Source organism: Camponotus vicinus, unplaced genomic scaffold, assembly GCF_025532165.1.
Source record: "Camponotus vicinus isolate PSW18456_S1 unplaced genomic scaffold, iyCamVici1.0 SCAF_5, whole genome shotgun sequence".
NCBI lineage: Eukaryota > Metazoa > Arthropoda > Insecta > Hymenoptera > Formicidae > Camponotus > Camponotus vicinus.
The window spans coordinates 10870983-10895341 of NW_028141977.1; the positions used below are offsets into that span (position 1 = coordinate 10870983).

The following is a 24359-nucleotide window of genomic DNA, read 5'->3' on the forward strand; positions in this document are numbered from 1 at the left end:
CCCAAATGCTTTGCTGTTTGGCAAATTATAATGAATCAGAAAGAAAATAACAAAATAATAATCCACGTGCAAGAATCTTACTATTTATATACTTGATAAAACAAACATATGAGTATCATTAAATAATTATTTATTAATTTATCGCAATGATAAAACGATTAAGATAAGTCAACAAATAAATATTCGAGGCATAATGAAATAATACCGCACGTGGAGAACGTTTTTTGCCTCAGGTTATAATAGCAACGGTTTTTGTCTTAGGTTATAATAGCAATTCTATTGTTTTTTTACTTCTAATTATCTTGTAATGAATATAAAAACTAATTAAATATTAATTAAAGATTAATTAGAATGTGTATCTTGTTTTCCTCTTCCTAGTAAAATTATAACGCATATAAATTTCTTTTCACGTAAAGTAAAAGAAATATTATACTGACCTAAATTTTATAAAATATAAATACCACGTGTATACAACACAACGCAAGTGTGACATGGAAACATTCACTTTCGAGTTTCGCAATCGTTACGTGTCTTCGTAACTCCATAAACATGCTTGTGTGCCAAATATACCAAATTATTTTGGTCTCTGATTGATAACTTTTTATTTTAGTAAGAAAAGTCTTCAAAAAAAAGTACAAGTATTATTTTCAAACATTATAAAGAAATGTGTAACGCGTGGTAAATATCAAGTCTAACAGAAACTTAATAATTTTATCTTTCTCAATATAATTTTCTACATTTTTCAGTAAAAATACAGTTATTGTTTTTGTTGCATTTCATGGTGCTATTAAAAACTGCATACACTACTGATGGTCTGTTTCGCGAGACGGACATCTCTATATGATAAAAGAAGAAAATCATGTCGCACACGAGAGCTGCAATATTTGTGAATGATAGATTTACAGATGTATGTACATATTTATATACGTGTTACCGTTACAAAAAAATTTCATTTCATTATCTAAACATTACATATTTGATATAAATTCATCTTTTTCGAAATAGGACAAAAGAAATCTCTTTTCCTCCGTCACGTTACCCATCATCTCCGATGTTTCGACACGGAAAGCGAGACTCTCTCTTTGCGAAATCTCTGACAGTGAATGTCGCATATAATGCAAATTATCACACTGTCATTGACGGTAACGTTGGCGGGAGTCGCTTCTCCTCTTTTTCATGTGGAAATTCTTGTCTTGAGAGGTGAACCTGACTAAGACTGCGGGCGGTGTCGATGAGTGATAGGGAGGGCGAGCGGCGATCTCGGAGGGGTATTCGCTTCTGTATTTCTGCGACTCCATTTACACACGCGCGCACACATATATAAACGTATACAATCGGAGATATATATGTGTGAATATATGTTTCCCTTTCACATGTATACACAAACAGACACACATATATATGTCCCACGTGTTCGCTATTCTATTGGTGAGGAAGCTAGCCACTGCCCATCTGGTGTAGTACATCGGGCATTCCAGTAGTATATAAGGGCAGCTCTTTCGTACGATCATGCATTATAACCGGAGAGAGTAGCCACCGAGTGACACGTCTTTATAACGCGGTAATATAAGTCTTGGTGATCCATTCGATTTATTCGCGATTGAGAAATCGGCGATTCTTCTTATTTTTTGAAGCTCTTGTGACGCTTCTCTCTTTTTCTCGCTCTCTTTCTCTGGACTTTGCGCGAGATCGTGACCTTTCGTTTCCTCCAAGATATATTTACACCTAAGATCGCATTTTTCCCGCAGAATACTAGTGAACGTGTTCGTATTAAGATCGGATCTCTCGACTCGATCTCCGTAATCGCTCGCGACGGAAAAGATTTTCAATCTTACTGCAAAAATTAAGAGTTCCAAGAAGAGTTCCAATCCAGAATTGATTTCCTCGACATAATTCTTATCTTTTCTAAAGAGATCTCGGAAAGAAAGAGTGTTAGATCATTCTTAAAATCTAACGAAGAGATTTGAAAAATTTTGCTTCGTCTCTTCTGAAAAAAGAAGCCTATATCGAGGAAGCACTGCCAGAAGACAATCGATATGATTGTGAAGTCAATTTTTATGGCAGGAGGATCTTGGTTGATCCTCTCTGTCTGCCTGCTATCACTTCTGTTGACTTTATTGATAAAGCGAGGAAAATTTTTGTACGCTTTGAGGAAGGTGCCCTATCCCACAGCATTGCCCATCATCGGTAATGCTTATCAGCTCAACTGTTCGCCAGAAGGTAAGCCCTTGTGATTTCGGCATATTAAAAAACATAGCAATATCGCGATGACAATTATGTATATCCTATATTTTTCATGCATGATAACATCATAATTCGTTAATATATAGCTATTATTATTGATGAGTCGGACGAATTATATTAACAACTTTGCTAAAAATGAATGTAAATGTGATATTCATTAATATTGAATATAATATATAATTTTTTTTTCGATTGTTCATGTGTCGCATAAAAAAGATATTGTTACGAAGTCTATATAACTAGAATAATATTTATATTATTCGTCGAAGGAAGAGAAAAGATAACTAATGCATGTAAATTTTATTGAGGTCGCAAATTGTATATATATATATATATATATATATATATATATATATATATGTACGTGTGTGTGTGTGAGTGTATTTGCCCAATGTTTTGCCTAAATTATCCAACATAATTTTATAAAATTGTGTTATTTAGACAATATTATATAAAACATTATATTACATTACAATTTTAAAACATTACAGTGAATATGTAAAACATTTTTTGCACGATAATTAAAAGCATTGTATGTAAAATGATTAGTAAAATCTGTTTTATAAACTAAACTAAATTCTTATTCTCTTTCTTTTTGTACATTTTGATTTAAATCATACTGGCAACTTTCACTAATAAATATTTGTGTAGAAAGATAAGATAAGATAATGGATTAAAGTAAAATGGTTTGTGTTGCTAAGTTATTTGAACTTTGATCATTTACAAATATATTACAAAATGTCTAAATATTTCAACATATATACAATTCATTAGATTCTTTTTTTATGTTAAACAGGATAAGCGTTACTTTTGAAAAGCAATGAATCTCTATTGAACTTGACTTAATATACATTTGCTCTTTTTTGATGTAAAGAATTTTTTATCATTTATATTATCGTGGTATATTTTACAAAATATTAAAGTCAGGAGACCAAGATGAACGCAAATATTATTTTACTATTTATCTAATTTTAACACAATTAACATAAGTGATGTCAAACATTTTAAATGATGATAAACTTATTCTATGTTTGAAATATTTTTATAAAGAGGTAAAGAGATATATATGGAAAAGATATGGGAATATAATTTTCTATCCATTTTTTTTAGACTTTTCTCAATTATATTTTTGATAGTTTACCTCTTCCTATCTCTTTTTCTTTTCTTTTCTTTTCTCTTTTGAGAATGCAATAGAAAAATTTCTAGCTAAAGTTAATCAAACAAAAATTGTGTGGAGAAAAAAATTTATTTTTTATTTGAAATGAAAAATCTCAAAATCATACATATATTCTATATATGATATACGTATATGTTCATATAAGTATAAATCATTATGCCATTGCACCTGAAATAAAATAATTTTTATTTTTAATACTTTTTTATATCATTATGACATAACGCGTTTAATAACCGCACGACTGATTATGATTAAGTGCAAATAATCATATTTGTCTTGTTATTGAGACGAAATACGTTACATATTGAATCACACTTTATATTTTTATCTACTGTTTATCGTACTTATTAATGCGCTGATTAATTGATAGCAATTAGCGGTCAAAGGCAACTTGATGAAACATCATTACGTATAACATATCATGCAATTCTAATTCATAATTTTAAAAATCATTTTAAAATGTGCTCTTTCTTCCTCTCTCTCTCTCTCTCTCTCTCTCTTTCTCTCTCTCTCTCTCTCTTTCTCTTTCTCTTTAATAAAGTAGACTTCAAAAAAAGATTTATGGAAGATGTAACAGTGTTTACTCGAGAATATTATAGAAATTCGTTATATCGTAATAAGAATTAAATGAGACTTCTCATACGTTTTGATCAGAGTTGGGAAAGTTACTTTATAAAAGTAATTAGTTACAGTTATAGTTTTTTTAGTAAAAAATGTAATTAGTTACAGTTACAAGTTACCGATTCTGAAAAGTAACGTGTTACAGTTACAGTTACTTAAAAAGTAACGAGTCATTACTTTGTAGTTACTTCCTTGGAATGGAAATAAAAATATTAAATCTGCACGCAGTAATAAAAATTTAATGACAATCTTATAAGGTATTAATTTAATTCTTGCAAATTATAGGGAATTTTAGAATGGCATTCACTTTAAAGAGAGAAATATACATTTTTTATTTTAATTTAAAAACAGTTGAATAAAAACAAAAATTTTTATTTAATGTAAAAGAAAACTTATAAAAAATATAATTTTATTGCATCGCTCTTATAATTTTATTATTTTAAGATAGATAGTATATGTATATAATTAATCTTTACTTTTTTACTATATTTTTTATATATGTGTATATATATACATACATCACGAATAATCCAAATTACAAATATTTATTACTATATTTTTTTAGTTAGTTTTTTTAATATTTATAACATACATGAAATACTCTACATATTATAATGATTAATACATATGTAACACATATCATGAAATACTAAGATATGTTAAATGATTCAATATGTTTAAAATTTTTATTAATAAAAAATGGGAGCATATGCATTGGATCATAAAGTATCGATAAAAGCGTTTATGCGCAAGTGCAAGGCAGTCCAATACAATTTGCAAAGATAAATATATATATATATATTTTTTTTTTTAAATCTTTATATATTATATATTTTATATCTATTATATATTTTAAATCTTTATATATTATATATTTTATATCTTTATATATTATATATATATATATATATATATATATATATATATATAAAGTAACTATTAAAGTAATTATTAAATTAGTTACTAGTTACCGAAAATATGTAACTGAGTTAAGTTACAGTTACAAATTGAAAAAAAGGAACGAGTTAAGTTAGAGTTACTGAAAAAAAGTAACTACAACTGTAACTTCGTTACAAGTAACAAGTTACTTCCCAACCCTGGTTTTGATTTTATTTCAATTAGTATTGCTTATGCAAAATGAAATAATTTCCTTCCATAATAAACCATGAAGACCGTTTTAACAGACCTTTTATAACAGACTGTGAAAAAATCAACCAAGTATATAAAGTATAGTGCAGTTTTGTTTAAATTATTATATAACAGTTTGATATTGACTGTAAAACAGTATTCGTTCTTTTTGAACAGTATCTGATCTCTGAACGTTTAATTCTTAAAAAATTCAGATCTTATTATATTTATTCTGTTAATCACACAAATTGATTATTATAATAAGAGACAAATAATTTCGCATAACTTTCGCGCGTACACAGTAAAAAATAAATTGTTAATTATAACATTTTTCACATATCCCAGAAAGTCCACTCTAAATTTTAAGTTGAAATAACTCATTCGTCGTATGTTACTTATTGACAAACTAAAAATGTTAAATAATTAACACAATACTTTACATTTATTTTTGTTATTGTGACTTTAAGTGTAATGTAAAAATAACATACAAATTAATTAAAAATTACATGAAAAAATAGTTACTAACTTGTAAGAAATGTTGATAGGACATTTTCGTTTGTACAATATGAATGAAAAAATTATTTTAACATAATTCTTCAGTTAATTTAATTTAATTTAAATATAAAAAACATGTATATTGATTTTATATATTAATATATATAAAATCAATAAAATCAACAAAATCATATAAAAACATATTCATACATAAACATATTAATATAGCTAAGGTCACATAAAATATTCCGTAATTAACATATTTGTACAGTCTTTTTCGTACATATTATACGATTTAAAATGCTTTAATTGTAATAAACAAAAAATAAAATATTCATTATTATTTTGTTTTAAAATTATATACCCTAAATATTTTTTACAAACAGATAAAGTTTTGTAACTTTGACATATAGCATATGGTTTTGAATCATATACAAATAAAGAAACTATCTTAGAAAAACTAGGTAAATGTTCATGAAAAGAAGTACATATAAAATTATTAATTTCAATATGATTTCCAAATAATTCGACAGAATTTCCAAAGCATATTTTTACATCAGATTTTAAATTTAAGAACTTTGAAATAGGAAAATATGTGGTACTTCCTATTTCAGTAATGTTACATTTCTTAAGAAAAGGAAAAGTTCAAAAATATTGCAATTATTACATTTAAATAGCATATCTTGTTGATGACGGAAAGCAAGAGTTTTGCAAATGCTTTTATAATTTTTTAATTTTTTTGAAAGATCTTTCAAGTAACCGTGTTTACTTTCAAACCTCATAGTCCAAAAATATCTTGGAGGACCCATTCTTTTAATAACGGTTGGCAAATGTATAATCATGTGATGTTTTGGTGTTAAATGGGTATTATATTCACTTAAATATAATTTATGATGATTTTCGATGAGATTTTCTAAATCAATCACTAAAGTGTCATGAAGTATAGGAGCAAATACTATTTTGACAATTTCTATTAATAAAAGAATTACTTTCCAATCATTAATTTCTTTTATCGAAGCTAATTTTTCTTGTACTAAAAACTTCAGAAACAATTTAAGTTCAAGTTGGCAAATTCCTTCCAGAAAGTCATGCATTATATCGACTGATAAATTTATTCCAAATTTAAAAAATTCTAAATCATTTAAAACACTACGTAATTTAATTCCATGTACGCTATCACCGGGATGGTTAATCGCAAGTATTGAATATGATTTTTAAAATTTTCAGTGTTCTCAAAAGAATATCTTCTTGTTTGCAATTTACTTTAGTACAATTTTTATGCATCAAACATATTCTACAAAAAAAATTAGCTTGAAAAGACTCAACCATGCCATATAGCATTGCTCCTCCCAAATTGTCGTGGCTTGATATTGCTAAAGTTCCTTTTATTGGATATTCAACTCCTTCAATATGAAAGCCTTCTGTTTCCAAAATTTTTAAATCTTTTACAATTACTTCCAGAATTGAATTTATACCAAAATTTTTTATGTCCTCACTGTAACACAAAGCTAATAAATGAATATTGTTTAAATTAGAATTAAAATGAGAAGGTAAACTGCATATTAAAAAATAAAATCCTCCAATTTTATAAGATAAAGTTTTACTACCTAGAGGATTACAAATTTCAGTCATCAAAAAATATTTCTATTTGAATAATTAATTTTTCGGAATTATGGAAAAGTTGATTAGTTTTATACATTTCACCATCTGCAAGATTATTGTATGTGCTACAATTTAAGGTCTTTTTATTGAAGGAGTTAAATATTATCTTTTTAAAGGAATTATTTTGAAATAAAAATTTTAAAGTTTCAATAATTGGCACATAAGTAAATGTACAAGTTGAAGGAACTATTTTGTAAATTCTTAATTGAGAGTCCAACTTTTGTTCCATGCGAATTCCACAACTTTTTTCTATTGGTTTTACCATATGTTTTTCATACTTTTTATGACGTTTATGTTTTGTTAAATACATGTCGAAAGAATTAAGAAATGTTGATACAATTTGCCAACAAATAATGTTTGATTCATCTATATTATCTAAAATTTTTTCGAATACAGGATTTACTAGTTGAGATATACATTGCAATATTTTATCAATTGATGTATCAAGTATACCAAAAGAATAAAATTTTGTATAAAAATTAATAAGCTATTATTGATGTCTTCAGAAATATCCAGATTAGTATGATCTCTAAAATTATTTGTACTTACATCTTTATGAGTATTTGTATTCGATTCATTATTATTATTTTTATTTAAATTTTCTTCAATATTATAATTACAATTAAGCGGAATTTCTGTCAAATTATTTGAATTATCTATAGTACAAACTGTTTCAATATTTAGCTTACATTTAGCTAAATGTTTTCTAAATCCCGAATAAGTTTTGAATATAGAAGGACAATTTAAAAAACAACATTTTAAGTTTAATTGTGTGTAATACCTTCATAGAGAGAATGAGTTATTCTTAAATGTCGACATAATTCATTAATTGAATTTGCAACATAAGTATAATTTGTACAGATATAAGGCATCTTGAAAATAATATCTCAATTAATATAACTAAAAATTTGATTTTGATCAGTATCACACATTAATATATAACTGAATAATAATATAGTCAAAATATTGAGATTAAATTCACATATCCATTTGGTTTCGTAGAAGTGTATATACTTCTCTTACGCGTGGAGTTACAGGACCATTGTTTATTTTATAAAAATATGTTTCTATAAATCTGTAGAAGCTTACCAGATTCGAATCGTACTGTATATTAAAAACGAAATGACTTTTAAATAAAATGTCAAAAGCCTTCATGAAATTTTGTGCATGAAGTAGAATAAGCTTGTTGTCTACGTTTAAAAAGTATTGAGCCACAGCTGCTTTGGTGGAGCCTACTGCGATTAAACGTGGTTGAGTCTTTTCTCTTGATTCTGATTCCGTTGATTCTAAAGGCGTACCGTTCTAAAACAAAACAAAAAGAATAAAAAGCATAACATAAATGAAATGTCCTTTTGACATAACTAAAATTATTAAATAAATTCTATAATATACCTTTTTAAATAAAATAATTTTTTGCAAAACCGCAGTAGACTTTTCTCTTGCAGCTTTATGTTTTCCTCTAGCTGTTGGAGGAAGAAGTCGATATAATGCTAAAATAGCTCGTGTATGTTTATCCCAAGCTAAAAAATTTTTTATTGTACATGGTGTCCGAAAATTATGTGAAATTCGTAAAACTTCTTTTGTTTATACTCTTTAATAAACAACGAGCGCCGGTTAAAATCTTTTGCATGTTACTTAAAACAGTAATCTTGATAACATATGTCAAGGTGAAACTCATCGGAGGTGAGTCCCCTAATATCAACCTTTACCTTAAATTAAATTAACTGAAGAATTATGTTAAAATGGAATAATTTTTTCATTCATATTGTACAAACGAAAATGTCCTATCAACATTTTGTACAAGTTATTGTAACTATTTTTTCATGTAATTTTTAATTAATTTGTATGTTATTTTTACATTACACTTAAAGTCACAATAACAAAAATAAATGTAAAGTATTGTGTCAATTATTTAACATTTTTAGTTTGTCGATAAGTAACATACGACGAATGAGTTGTTTCGACTTAAAATTTAGAGTGGACTTTCTGGGACATGTGAAAAATGTTATAATTAACATTTTATTTTTTACTGTTTAGTGGCAACACGAATATGCATTGCTAAAATCGTTATTGATCCCTATTGTTTCGCAAAACAAGAAAAAGGATGTATTTAAAGCGATAAAATCTTAGTCTACAACGACACTTTATTGCAATGTTAATCGATATTTTTATCTTTTCGATTTTATTTTCGCTTATTATGTGCTTTCAAAAAATTTCAGCTTCAATCAAAATTTATGGTCGCTCTTCTTCTTCCTTATTTTATAAGCAATATCTAGGAAAATTTACATCAGACTGATGAAAAGATTGTCAAGAGTTGAACTCTTTAGCCTTTAGTCTTTACATGCTAATGTCTAATATAAAATAGTTTTATATAGGCAAAATAAGACATAATAATAAAAGAAGAATAGAAAGAAAGAGTAGAATAAAAAATCTTTAATAAAATAAAATAAATAAGAAATAATGAAAAGATTAAAAAAGATTCTGCCATTTATTGTTTTCCATTTGAAAACTTTTACATATAAATTCAATTTTTTAACTAACACGCGAAAATTCTTTTTTAGAACAAATCTCAGTTTGCAATATATTGGATATTCATTAAAGTAAATGTCGACAATAAACGAAATATAAATACGATTCTATGTTCCTTCGTATCAAAAAGAAATACCATTTCGAATTGTCACGCAGAACCGGTTCCTCTTTTATGCATAATACATTTCGAGCGTTATGTCAAATTTATTTATCATTCAAACTTATGACGCATTCTTTACGGGAAAGCGGGGAAGAAGCTGACATAGGCCAGCTTCCGGCCTAAAATAGGTCGAAAGCCCACTACTGTCCGAAGGACGCCTAACGTCTCGTTGCATGCCTGTCAAGGTCTCTGACAGCGCCTCCCATTCTTTTCAGAGCGGTATCTCTTTTTCTTTCTCTCTCTATCCCTCATTCTTTCTCTTCCTTCCTCTTGATTTCTGTCTCTTTCTCTCTTGTTCTCTACATTCACCCATCATCCATGTGCACTGCAAATATATATGCTGTTTATGTTCGACCGGTCAATGTCTAGTCAGTCTCGGCCGTCAACTCACTGCACGTGCGATTTCTCTCTTTCTCCGTTGAGCCGTACTCTTTCTTAATTCCCCATCTCTCTTTTTCTCTTTTTCTTTTTTTCTGTTTATCTGTTTCTACATCGACCTTTTTTCAATATATCATTCAAAAAATATAAATAATTTCTTATTTCTCTTCATTTCGTTGAAATAAACTACATATAAATTTTAATCAAAAAATGAAATTTTCATATGCAATGTTAAAAAATTTTATAATTGTAATGTTTAAAACATAAAGAGAAATTAAAAGAAAGAATTTTAAATATTTTTTTATTTTTAAGCTATCTATTTTATAATAGCTTTCTATATAATCTTAAATTATTTATACGTATTGTTTTTGACAAACAATATTTATTTTTTTCTTTCTTCCTTCTTAGTTTAAAAATAATTTAGTTTAAAAATAATTTAAATCATATCTGCTTCAGATAGTAAAATTATATCCGTTCCATATTATCATCGTATCATATCTCTATACATTCATATTTTGTAATTTAACTTTTCTCTTTTAAAAAATATATTTGATAAAATTAAATTATTTTTTACTATTCTTCCATCATATTACGTTACATTTAGTTTCGTTCTTTTATTTCATTATTAACAGTTTTATTCTAGCTCTGATAGAGATCGTAATTTGCATCAGCAAATTTCATGTGCAACCATCAGCAAAAGCGTATGATGCAAATCATATAGAGTGGATCTAGAGCTACGATAACGATAATTGGTTGCATACGAAATTGCAGGTCTATTTTTGAAATCGCGGGCCGGGTTAGTGACCGCGAGAATAATTGATTGTGAATAACTAAACCTAATCTCTTCGTAAAAACGTCGTAGATTCGAATACGAATGATACACATCATAGACTTATTCTCGTGAAATATAACGTCGTAAAATTATCTACGAAAATTCTTAAGTATTTTCGACTATTCATTTTCGAAAATATGCATCTTAAAAATAATCACGTTTTGAAAGGTAACTTTTTGAAACACAAAAAATGCAAAAAATCTTTTTGTCTCACTCCTACGTAATATACATAATGTTCTGTTAAAAAATAATAATTCAAATTTTTTATTAAAATGCTTGATTATTTAATAAGAAATTTAAAAAATCGTTGCAGGATTAATCCATGAATGTGTCTTACATATTTTCGTAAGTTTCTTCGAACATTCATACCTTTTGTCTTAAAAATGACATATAAAACGTTTTGTCTAAAAATTATATATAATGTAATTTAGAAATAATAATTATACTTTTCTAATATCTGTAACATAATTTAAGGCCCGTATTTATAGTCGTTTCTCAAATCTCGTCTCAAGAACGTATCAGGTGAAATACTCAGATTGGAGTTTTGTGTCTTGAGATACGAACGATTCAATAGTTACATTTTGATTAAAGATCACTTGAGACTGTATTCAATTGAAAAGTGGAATGATTACTCACATGAAATTCTTCTTGAGATTTAAAATATTGATTAAAGCAGCGATACGCGCTTGTTTGAGTAACCTTTTTTTAAATATCATAAGTGAATATATACAAAAGTGACAGAATGTCATCGACACAAAAAAAGAAAAATTTTACATATATATGTTATATATATCATATATATCATATTGATCATAATTTTCATAAATATCATATTGTTCAATTTTCAATCCAATTCATTTTAATTAACCTGTACATTGTCAAAAATTTTGTAATAAAAATATTTTCACTATTAAGTATAATACTTTTTTACTATGAAGTAAAATTATTATTTATATTACTTATATTAATTATATATTAATTAATTATATTATATTATTTATATTATATTACTTATTATTTATATTATATTATTTATTACTTTTTTTATTATTAAGTAGACGTATATATTATTAAATTGAAAAACATAAACATACTTCTATGTATCAATTGATGATTAATCTGTGTAAATTATCCTATTAATTCTGTCAACTTTTCCTCAAGTCACCTTCGAACCACACTTGAGTAATACGCAATTTTTCCCGACTATTAATATGTACACGTGAGATTTTTTCTCAAGTAGTGATTATTGAAATGCAATAAACACAGCTCAAGCTGCATCTCAAGACAAACTTCCTCTGAGTATCTCTATTAAATCGAGATTATAAATGAATACCATATTGATTCTTAAGATTCATTTATTAAACCGTATCACATCTCAAGATTAGTTTCAGCTGAGTGTCTCAGCAGAATCATGATTATAAATACGGGCCTAAGGATCTGACCTAGCGTAAAGATCTAGAAATAAAATAAAAGCCTTGATAAGCCGACATCCTGAAGTTATACGTACGATTAAAAGTTACAAAAGTATACGAGATCATATCCTCTGATCTGTGTAAAATATATCAGACAGTTAATTATAAAAATTCTCTGTTATACTAATATAAAATTAACGTGTTATTATGTGTGATTAATCTTACTAATTCAATATATAATTTCTTTATATTTTTACGCGTGTATCGAAAGTAATAATAACTTGAATGTGCAAAAAATATAAAAAAAACTGTATTCGTCTTTTTTTTTACATTGAGAATAAATTTAAAGTGCATTGATGGAAACAGAGGAAAGTCAAACAATGATTATTTTAATTATAATCGCAAAAGATCTATGCCTAGCAATAGTTCGTGCGAGATCGATAACTACATATATAACATATATATGTGTGTATATATATATATATATATATATATTAATAATTACACAACGGAATGTTGATATTTTTGCTTAACTCTATGTAAATGAATATTATTTCTTTCTCTTATATATATATATATATATATATATATATATATATATATATATATATATATATATAAGAGAAAGAAATAATATTCATTTACATAGAGTTAAACAAAAATATCGACATTCCGTTGTGTAATTGCCTATCATAATAAGTGAATCGAGAAATCTCATTAAGAAATTGACAAAATAATTTCTTAGAAATTTTAGCGATTTTACGTCTAAAATTCAATTCGTTTTCTCTTTTTTTCCAGAATTTTTTCAGAATTTGATCAAATGGGCTGAAGAGTTTGGCAACATTTATTTGCTCTGGGTTGGTCTGCGGCCTTTTATCTTCCTTTATAGAGTTGAAGCGATACAACCCCTGCTTAGTAGCAGTGTGCATATTGACAAAAGTTTGGAATATGCATACTTGAAGCCATGGCTTGGTACCGGCCTAGTGACCAGCACTGGTAAGTGATTAACGATTCATTAAGGTCATATTGTGACGGCAATAAGAATTAATTCTATGCGCATCGAAAATATCAAATCTAAATATCTAAAATAAGATATTTAAATATCTACAACGTTTTACGCGGATTGAAATTTGTTTGACCTTATTCTGTTTGAACAAACTAAATTTAGCTAGATACACGATGTGTTTTTAAGATATCTTCTTCTATTTAAATTTCAATAGACACTTCTGAATTTTCCTAATATATCGTACGTATATTCTTGCACAATCGATTTTTTTATAATGTAATAATATACATTATGTTGAATATCATCGAAATGTAAAATTAACTAAAATTATATTCTTTTTTCAGGAGAAACATGGCACCTTCGCAGGAAATTGTTGACGCCGACGTTCCACAGCGGTCTTCTTGCAACATATTTTAAGATTGCAAAAGAAGAGACGAATGTTTTAATTTCTTGTCTCGAAAAAAAAACTAACAAATGGTTCGACGTGGTACCCTATTTAAAACGCGCCGCTCTCGATATTATATGCGGTGAGTTAATATAACTGCTATTTTGATCCAATAATTTAATAAATTTATTTTTAAAGTTGTTTTAATTACACATATATAATTAATTTGCGATTTACGAATAAACAATTATTTCTAATTAAAAATATCATTTTTTGTATTAAATTGATATATTTTTCGTTGTTTTATATATTTTATATAGTTCATATGTTCTTTTTTTTATTATTATTTATTATCTTCTATTATTATTATTTATTATTATTTTTTTATATATATTTATTGTCAGTTTTATTAAAGAAAAATATATTAATTTTTTTCAATGCAACAACGTAATACAAATCAACGTAATCAACAAACTCTGGTAGAAATAGATATCGCGGAACTAATGGATAAAATATATTTTTATCTTGCACGAGAATGAAAGTTCAATCATTAACTAATTAATATTCTTCGTCATCTTTGATGATTTATAATATCTATGATTTACGAATGGCGAATTTCTTCTTCTAGCCTAAATTGATGATAACGACGCTTCTATCCAAATTCGTATTACTAAGATAATACAATGATTCTTGTTTTCTCGTTTTCTTCGATAATTCAGATTTATTTCATTCTAATCTCTTTTACATACTTCTTGCATTACGATCACTATCTGAAGTCAAATCACACGTTATTAACAATGCTCGTAGTTAAATTTTAAGAAGAGAAGATTTCTACGTATCAGCTGAGTATATTGATGGTGATTAATGAGGCTGAACATTTTTCTCACTCGGCACTCGGAATTTATCTGATATTCTTGTCATATAAATGATACTTAGGAAAATATAATACGCATGTGGTGAGAAAAATATGAGATAAATATTAACGATCAAAGGAGATTGACGCAAAATGTTAAAAGATTTCTACAACCTTCAGCATTATAGTAGGCCTTCAGCTGCTCTAATATTAGAATCGAACGTTGTTCGCGACAATATATTCAAAGCGATTCGCAGAAAATTCTTCCGCATTTCTTTTTTCATTTTGATTTTGATATCACAAACTGTAATTACACAAATCTGTAATTTGTGATATATATATGGCAAAAATAATTACGTTATAAAAATTTAGAAAATTAGTGAGATATTACGGTAAAAATCTTTGAAATAATTTCGTCATTTCCAATTTATCTTTCCTCGATAAAGCAAATTGTTTCTATTTGACATTGTGATTTACTTCCTTTGACGTAGACAAATCGCGTATTTTTAAATTGCACGATCGATGTATCCGCGTCTTATGTATCAGCGACTTAAAATGTCGATCTTTTCGTGGCGATAACTCGATTATCCGCTGCGTAGCTATAATCCGTAATACAAGTTTACATTCATAAATTTTATTTCTTCTTTTTGAATCATATCATTATAATAATAATTTTAACTAAAAAATTTATTAAAAATATTGACTGCCTAAAACATTGCTAATGGCAACGGAAATTACTAACCGATCGCTTTAAACGCACTTGGTAAGACACAATTAACAGATTTTGTTAATGAATCATGGATTTTTGGACATGCAAGCTTCAATATACAAGATATCGGCTTTGAAATTCCGCATTTCAAGAGCTTTTGAAAAGTTTCTGTTACGCGAGATCGAGATTGTGCCAATTGATTTGTTCGTTCTTTTATGTCGTAAAGCAAGGCAGATATTTTTTTACCTAAACAAATTTATGTATAAATATGATTATAAAATAAAAGTTGATTCAAATTAATTAAAGATTGATTGAAGAAAATTACTCGAAAACGTATAAGACAAGTTCTTAAAACTTAATACTTTAATCAACTTAATAAACTTTAATAATATATAATTCTTGAAACTCTTCGAAACAATGAAATCTTTTCAAGAGCAAAAATACGCAAGGAATTTAAAAGATGCTATTATTTAATTAAACAATTCTATTTATATTTTACATTCTTTTCACAATTTCATCAAAAAGTGTGACTTAAAATTCTATGTAATTCAATCGAAGCAAAAATGCGCTAGCATATTTTCTCACAATGTAAATTTTAAAAAATTAAAAAGAATCACATACTTTAGACAAATTTGCCAGATTAGCCAGAGAAAGATAGGGATGTATGTGGGAGGAGGTCGGACGTGTCTTTACGCCCATTTGATCAACGAGCGACAGAATCCATCCGTGGCAACGGCATTGACGCATATCCTGTGGAGAGAGCATTCACACATTTTTCAGCCTAACGAATAATTGCTAGAAAACAATATTCGCAGACTAGACAAATATGTGAGGCGCAAGTGGCTGGATCGGGAATCGAACCCGAGTCTTTCGCTTTCCGGGCAATTGCTCTAGACCACTGAGCTATCCAGACCTCACACTTAATGCTGCTTTTTAACACAGTGATATGCGACTCCAGAGCAAGGCTACCAGATTGCATACGCTGCGTCCAGCGGCGGCACGATTTGTATCCCCACAATTTTCGGACACAAAGGCATAAGCGCTCGTTGAGCGCTAGATACCTTTGTGTCCGAAAGTGGTGGGGATACAAATCGTGCCGCCGCTGGACGCAGCGTATGCAATCTGGTAGCCTTGCTCCAGAGCGATGTTGGTATCTCACTCGATGGATGCAATGCCGATTGCCACGGAGGATCCCTGAAAGTAGGACTTATGATTTTGAGAAATAAATAATCCTGAGATTGATGACACAGATAAATTCCTTTCGTTTGGATTTAGAAACAGAGATAAACTTCTTTTGCTTGGACTTAAAAATAAAATTTTAAAAAATTGGCAAATCATTGCCTGCATTACTATCCCAAGAATTCGAATCCTCGTTGTTCAAAGAGATGTTTTCTTTGTTCGTTTCCTCTGCTCTAAATAGTAAATTTTCATCAAGCATATTAAACTTCGTAAATTTTGCGAGTTTGTTCGAATCCGGATGAGATATTTTAATTAAATTCGCTATTTATTTTCATATTTGTAAGATAATTCATTCAGCAAACAAATTTATATATTCGAAATGCACTTTTGTATGACAATTTTTCTACATTTTATTGCGAAGTTCTTATTGGATTGTTTTAATCATAATACTCAGAATTTTGAATTCTGCAATTAAAAAAAAATAAATGATCGATTATCACCCGCCTTGATTGTCTATTATTCTAAAATATTTTGACAAAGTTGTCTTGAAATATACGATAATTGTTTTATTTGTAATTTATAATATTATTACAGTTAATTATTAGTTAGTATTATTATTAATTTTCAATGAAATTACATCACACAATATTGTTTTAAACATTGTTGCAAATAAATAACTCACAAACTTCAGAATAATTTTTTTTAAATTTACATATAATTATTGTATAATACATTAGTTAAGACAAAATATTAAATTATTAAATTGTTTATCAATTATCTTATTACAGTCATAGATAACAAAATTTTTTATTTAAAATAAAATAAACTTATAAATTTATTGCAGAATCTGCAATGGGCTATAAACTAAAGGCTCAATTAAATTCCAAAAATGAATATGTAGAAGCTGTGGACAAGTAAGTGTCTTTTGCTTGAAATATGTATACATAGATTTTTACATAGATTTCTTTTCGCATTTCATACAACATACAATGTTGAAGTCATATAATAAAGTTACGTTAAAAAAATCCCGTTTTTAATTTTCAGAATTGCATCTATTGTACAAATGCGTTTCACAAACGTGTGGGTATCAAATGATAAAATTTTCAAGTTAACCAAAGCAGGAAAGGAGCATGATCACGCACTTCGTATCATTCAAGACTTTGTTGACAAAGTAATGAAAATCTTAAGTTAAATAAATTCGAATGATTAGAGTTTTTATAGTCATTTGCTAGTGTGACAATTTCACGAGACTTCACGGAGCGAAGTTCAAACTAAAACTACGAATCGGGATGATTTAGTTAGCATAATATTGCGATTTTCATATTTAAATTTCATCGAACTAACTATTTTTTTATTATTATTGCAATTTTAATACAATTTTGGAATGACATCGAACACTAAATTTCGAAAATTAAATTACGGTTTCAATTTCAAAATAAGATAACACTATATCTAAGAAAAAAAAGAATCTCTTTCTCTTTTTAGTGCAATTTGATATCGAGACTTTTCGGACATAATTATAGAGATAAAAAGTTAAAAAATTGATATGCAGTATTTTCGCTTTCGACGTATATACGGGATGTTTCATTCATAGGTAATCGCACAGAAAAAGATCGAATGGCAGCAGAAACATGATGGGAATCTCAATGAACCGCCGAATAAGAAACAGGCTCTATTGGACTTACTGCTCGACATATCGAAGAATGGAACTGTGCATCTTTCAGATGCGGATATTCGTGATGAAGTAAATACTTTTATGTATGCCGGACATGACACGATGGCTACCAGCATATCCTGGACGCTTTACGCGTTGGGGCGACATCCCGAATATCAGGTACGTCCTATTGCATTAACATTTAATTTTAAATTTAGACGGGCCATCAGAGCTAAACGCGGATGGTAGTGCGTAATTTCAACGAGAATTAAGTTCTCGTTGAAACTTATTTGTGTGCACGGGGCACAAATTTTCTTGGTACGATACCAAGCAAATTTTAAATAATTCTCAATTCGAGAAATTATTTAATTATTATCCCTCTTTTCCCCCCTGTAGTGTTGTAGGCGAGAAAAATATCGGGCTGAAAGTCGCTGAATCGGGAATCGAACCCGAGTCTTTCGCTTGCCGGGCGACTGCTCTTACCACTGATCTATTCAGACCCTTCAACTCGATACTTCTCGGTCGCCTACAAATATATATTAAATTAGGAAATAACGCCATCTTCCGCCGGCGTGAATTTTAAAATGACTATAAGAAATTAGGCTCCGTATATTAAAACATAAACTTTAAATTTAGACGGGCCATTAGAGCTAAAGTCGCCCGGCAAGCGAAAGACTCGGGTTCGATTCCCGATTCAGCGACTTTCGGCCCGATATTTTTCTCGCCTACAACACTACAGGGGGGAAAAGAGGGATAATAATTAAATAATTTCTCGAATTGAGAATTATTTAAAATTTGCTTGGTATTGTACCAAGAAAATTTGTGCCCCGTGCACACAAATAAGTTTCAACGAGAACTTAATTCTCGTTGAAATTACGCACTACCATCCGCGTTTAGCTCTGATGGCCCGTCTAAATTTAAAGTTTATGTTTTAATATACGGAGCCTAATTTCTTATAGTCATTTAATTTTAGCAATTCTCATTGGAATTTAATGAATCTTCATTTACAATATTTCTTTACATTTACAATATTTCTTTGAGAGAGAGAGAGCGAGATTTTTCATCTAAATAAATTTAAAAAAATTGGTATTTAATATATTTTCAGAAGATTTATTTATAATTAATAGATACATGTACTTTTCTCTCATATTTTTAACATTAACTTAACATCTGCGTCTTCTCTTGCTTTCTCTTAGGAAAAGATCTTGGACGAATATTACAATCTATTAGGCACAACAGAAGTCACATTACAAAATATCCACAAATTAACATGGTTGGACGCCTGTATTAAAGAGCAATGGAGAATATATCCAGTAGCACCGCTCATAGCAAGACAGATTTACAAACCAATCAATTTAAGTAAGTATCTTTCAATTCTATTTTTCGGAAAATCGATATATCCCTCTTCACGGGACTTCCAACAAAATATTATTTACTTGATAATATTACTGCATTATTATTTCATATCTCTTAATGTTATATATCATAGATATATAACATTTGCCGCAAGTGTTCAACAAATATATATTCTATAAATGTTTATTATTTATATCAACTGATAATGTTATATATCTATCGGTTCATATCTCTTAATGTTATATATCATAAATATATAACATTAAGAGATATGAACCGATAGATATATAACATTATCAGTTGATATAAATAATAAACATTTATAGAATATATATTTGTTGAACAATTGTTAAGCAACAGATTTTAAGATGTATTTCCTAATATTACAAATGTAATTAAGAATTGTGTAATGTAAACGAGGACTTTTCTTTTATCTATATTTTTATGTTTCTAGTGGGTAACGAAATTCCACCAGGTTCAACGGTTCTCATCAATTCTTATCTGCTGCATCGTGATCCTCGTCACTTTCCCGACCCGCATATTTATCGTCCGGAGCGTTTCTTGCCGGATAGCCCAAAATTACCTCTTTATACTTTCATCCCTTTCAGCGCTGGCTCACGAAACTGTATCGGTTCGAGATTTGCCACATCGGTCATCAAAGTGGCTGTTTTATCCGTGCTAAGAGCTTTCCGCGTGGAAGCCTTCGATACAGAAGATCAATTGCGCTTCATATCGGAATTAGTACTAGTAAATGCGAACGGACTTCGTCTAAAAATAACACCACGTTAGCAAGACGAAATATTCTATTTTTAAAATATATGTCCTATTTATTCTATATATTCTATACATTTTTGTTGCTTGATAGAACATATATCTTATATATTAAAAAAGGAAATTATAGAAAAGGAGAAAGAGATAGACTTTTGTTACTAGATTAAAACTAACATTTTATATTACCATTTGTTATTAAAACTTCTATAATTGTTCCTGCGAAAAACAAATTTGTTTATCACATATTGAATATATTCCGAAAGTCACTATAAGGAAATGCTTCGATCCTGATCAATTGTCTTGTTGCTTGATAGAATATATAGGATATATATCCTATCAAACAACAAGACAATTGATCGGGATCGAAGCATTTCTTTACAGTGACTTTTGAAATATATTCGATGTGTGATAAGAAAATTTGTTTTTCGCAGGAACAGTTATAGAAGTTTTAATAACAAATAGTAATATAAAATGTTAGTTTTAATCTAGTAACAAAAGTCTATCTCTTTCTCCTTTTCTTTCTCTTTCTCTCCTTCTCTCTCTCTCTCTCTGTTTCATTTTAAAGAAATTAAGAAAAATATAAGCAAGATAGAAATTAAACAGCTTATTGGACAAATATCTTCTTAATTTGTTTTCAATAAAAAAATTTATACATGTAAAAAATTATATATATGTATATAATGTTATATCTATAGACTTCAGTTTGTATATTTATTTGTTTGAAACAACTAAAAATATTTAGTTTACATATTTTGTTGAGAAAAAAAAATAAATATTAACTTGCATTTCTAAATATATTTTCTTTCTACTTTTCAAGAATTATCAATTGCATATGCAAATATTGATAATACATAATTTGGAATCAGAGTCATATTTTTTTTTCATTCATGGATTTAATGATAATTATTACAAAATAAAAAGAAAATGTAGAAACGCAAGTTAACATTTATTTTTTTTCTGAATGAAACATGTATATTGGATATTTTTAGCTGTTTCAAACAAATAAATATACAAACTCAGATCTATACATATAACATTATATGTAACATACATATATATGTACATACGTTTGTGTGGGTGTATGCGCGCGTACATGTATATACATACATGCACATATACATGCACATATACAAATTTTTATATATATTCCAAAAGTTGCAAATATTGATAATGTATAATGAAAACAAAAAGAAAGAGGAAGCGAGTTGAATTACATTTCTTGATACATTGAGATAAAAATATGTGAGACTGATGAATACAGTCCGGATCTCGGTGCCATTTTCTCCGCTCTAAGTGCATACTAGTGACTATAGCACGGCATAGACGGTACTGCTTTTCGCGGCGCTCTGCTCTGATGAATAAATAGAAACAAAAAATTATAAAAATGTATATATGTGATATATGTGAGATAGATAATTAAGACTATTTATTAAATGCGCGCGTTTAATTACATTTTTATATATTTTTATTAATTCTAATAGCCTTAATCATTCTACGTGCTAGCTAAGCCAAAAGGAACTTGCTAGATTAACCAAAGTTAAGAAAATTTAGAAAGTTTAGAAAATATATCCTAATTACTATATATGTTCATACCGCTAGCACTTCGAACGATGCGATTTAATAAATTGGTTCAGTTAACTCTTTACTATTGAAATTAATCCTGCATTGTTCTTTTTTTATTTTAAATTTGAAAAAAAATAAAACCTCATTTTATAAAATCGTACTTTTAAAATAATTTATATAGAAAATTTATATGTTCCACTACTAAATTCTTGTACTTGTTTCCTACTATTTTATTTTGTAATACATATGATGTTATATCAATAAACATTATGAAAAATTGGGGAATATATTTTGATTATAAGACATTTCCTGTTTTTTCTACTGTTTATGTTTGATACTTGCATATTATATAGGGTGTCCGAAAAATCGCCCGCAATACTTCGAGAGGTGATTCGGGACCCAAAAAGAGGAAAAAAAGTTATATAAACATAGAAATCCTGAAATAAGTTGTTTCCGAGTTATAACCACTTTTATGTTAAAAAGATCGTATAATTTATAGTCCGCTTGACATCCCTCTTTCTAGTTTTTTTTTTAATTTAAAATTTTTATTTTTTAATTTTCATTTGTTATTTTTATTTAATTTTTAACTTGAATTTGTATAGAATTTAATACAATTTAATACAATTAAAAAATATCAGAAATGTATGTGCACACACACACACATATACACACACGCGCGCGCGGGGGGTGCAAGGGGGCCCTTCGACCCCCCCCTCCCGCAACCACCCCGCCGGTAGGATCTCGCTTTACAACTCTTTTTGGTAAACATTATTACTTTGTCAAAAACTGAATACATGGTGCAAAAAAGTTATTTCATAATGGTGACAATATTGCAAAACCATAAAATATTTTTATAAATATCTCGGAAACCTAAGGCCGAGCGGCGGTAACATGTATAAGGAAAAGTTGTTCAGAATCATGCTCCCGACAACATATTTCAAGGTCATTGAAATCGGTGAGGAATCGCTAATGTATATAATTACCAATATTTTTTACGAGATAATTAATCTCCTTTCCCTCTCAAAATGATCAAAAACGCAAAACATAATATCCAATTTAATTTATAATAAATAATGCCCAATAAATTTAATATCTAATTATAAATTATTTGTATGTGTATTATACATCTTTGTATGAACATTGATAGGCAGCCACATATATTCCACACATATTAAATATTTTGCCTAATTTGTCTTAATCCATTCATTTAAAAAAGGATTTATGTAAAGTATGGATTTATGTAAAGTATATGTATTAATAATATTACTGTATATATATTCCTAACTTTTATTATTTTTAAATATAATTTTTATTATGTTTAATATAATTTTAAAATAAATTATGGTTCTATTATCAAATAGAAAAAAAAATAATAAGAATAAATAATAAATAAGATTACATATAATAGATTATATATGTAAGATTTGCATTTATTAACATTGTAAATTTATTAAATACAAACTTTTATATATTAATAATTGTTAGAAACATACTTTAAATTGTTTTACTACTAATATTTGTCAGTTTATAGATATATTTTGTATGTATATTTGATGCACACATATAAACACAAATAATTTTCTCAAAGTTACTCTCTCATAAAATAAACAACAAATATAACAAATAGATAATAATCTAATAATAAAATAGTAACAATAAAACAATAAAATAACATATAATTCAAACTCATCTATGTGATTCCGGCAGAAATAAACAGCGTTAAATTTGTAAAATACACAAATATATCTATTTAATCTAAATTAAAGCAAGAGTGGCACGTTATAATTAAAGCAAATCCACGTTATATTTAATATCTCGAAAAATAATTATACGCTTTAAAATTTTTCTTTTGTTTAATTTTTTACAAACAGTAATAAACAAGTAGTAAGTTATTTACCTCGTGATTGCTCCGTCTTTTGATGCCGTCTCAAGCCACTTCTCTCATTATATTTTCTAATTATATATAACAAGATGAGATAAAATCATAAAACTTAACAAGCATTGCAATTCAAAAATAATATTTTATTTCGTCACTAGCATAATAAAAAATCTATTACACTATTAATGGAATACACACATAATAAATAGATAGTGTAAAAATAATTTGATTGTATAAAAATCTTTATTTTTAAGTCTAAGTATTTTTCATTAAAAATAGTTTTATAAATATCTTATTTTTATGCCTTTTATTTGTAATATTTATTTTAGTTGGTCTCAAAAAGTCATCTAATCTTATATAAATTAA

General features: G+C 27.8%; 3 protein-coding genes across 4 annotated transcripts in view; 1 reads left to right on the plus strand and 2 right to left on the minus strand.

Moving 5' to 3' along the window:
- The window catches only part of LOC145971543 (KIF-binding protein-like), a 50375-nt gene that overhangs the window by 13436 nt on the left and 12580 nt on the right, over positions 1 to 24359 (minus strand). The gene's annotated exons all lie outside the window — the stretch shown is intronic.
- Positions 1505 to 22393, plus strand: LOC145971544 (cytochrome P450 4c3-like). The gene is made up of 8 exons (XM_083099305.1): positions 1505 to 2220; positions 13437 to 13634; positions 13989 to 14171; positions 17615 to 17684; positions 17815 to 17941; positions 18365 to 18604; positions 19621 to 19783; positions 20235 to 22393. The coding sequence occupies exons 1-8, from the start codon at positions 2037 to 2039 to the stop codon at positions 20567 to 20569; spliced, it is 1500 nt and encodes a 499-aa protein (XP_082955431.1). The 5' UTR covers positions 1505 to 2036; the 3' UTR covers positions 20570 to 22393.
- Positions 14654 to 17029, minus strand: LOC145971801 (uncharacterized). The gene is made up of 3 exons (XM_083099861.1): positions 16933 to 17029; positions 15625 to 15837; positions 14654 to 14751 (listed from the first exon to the last, which is right to left on the minus strand). Exons 1-3 carry the CDS (start codon positions 17027 to 17029, stop codon positions 14654 to 14656), a joined length of 408 nt encoding a protein of 135 aa, XP_082955987.1.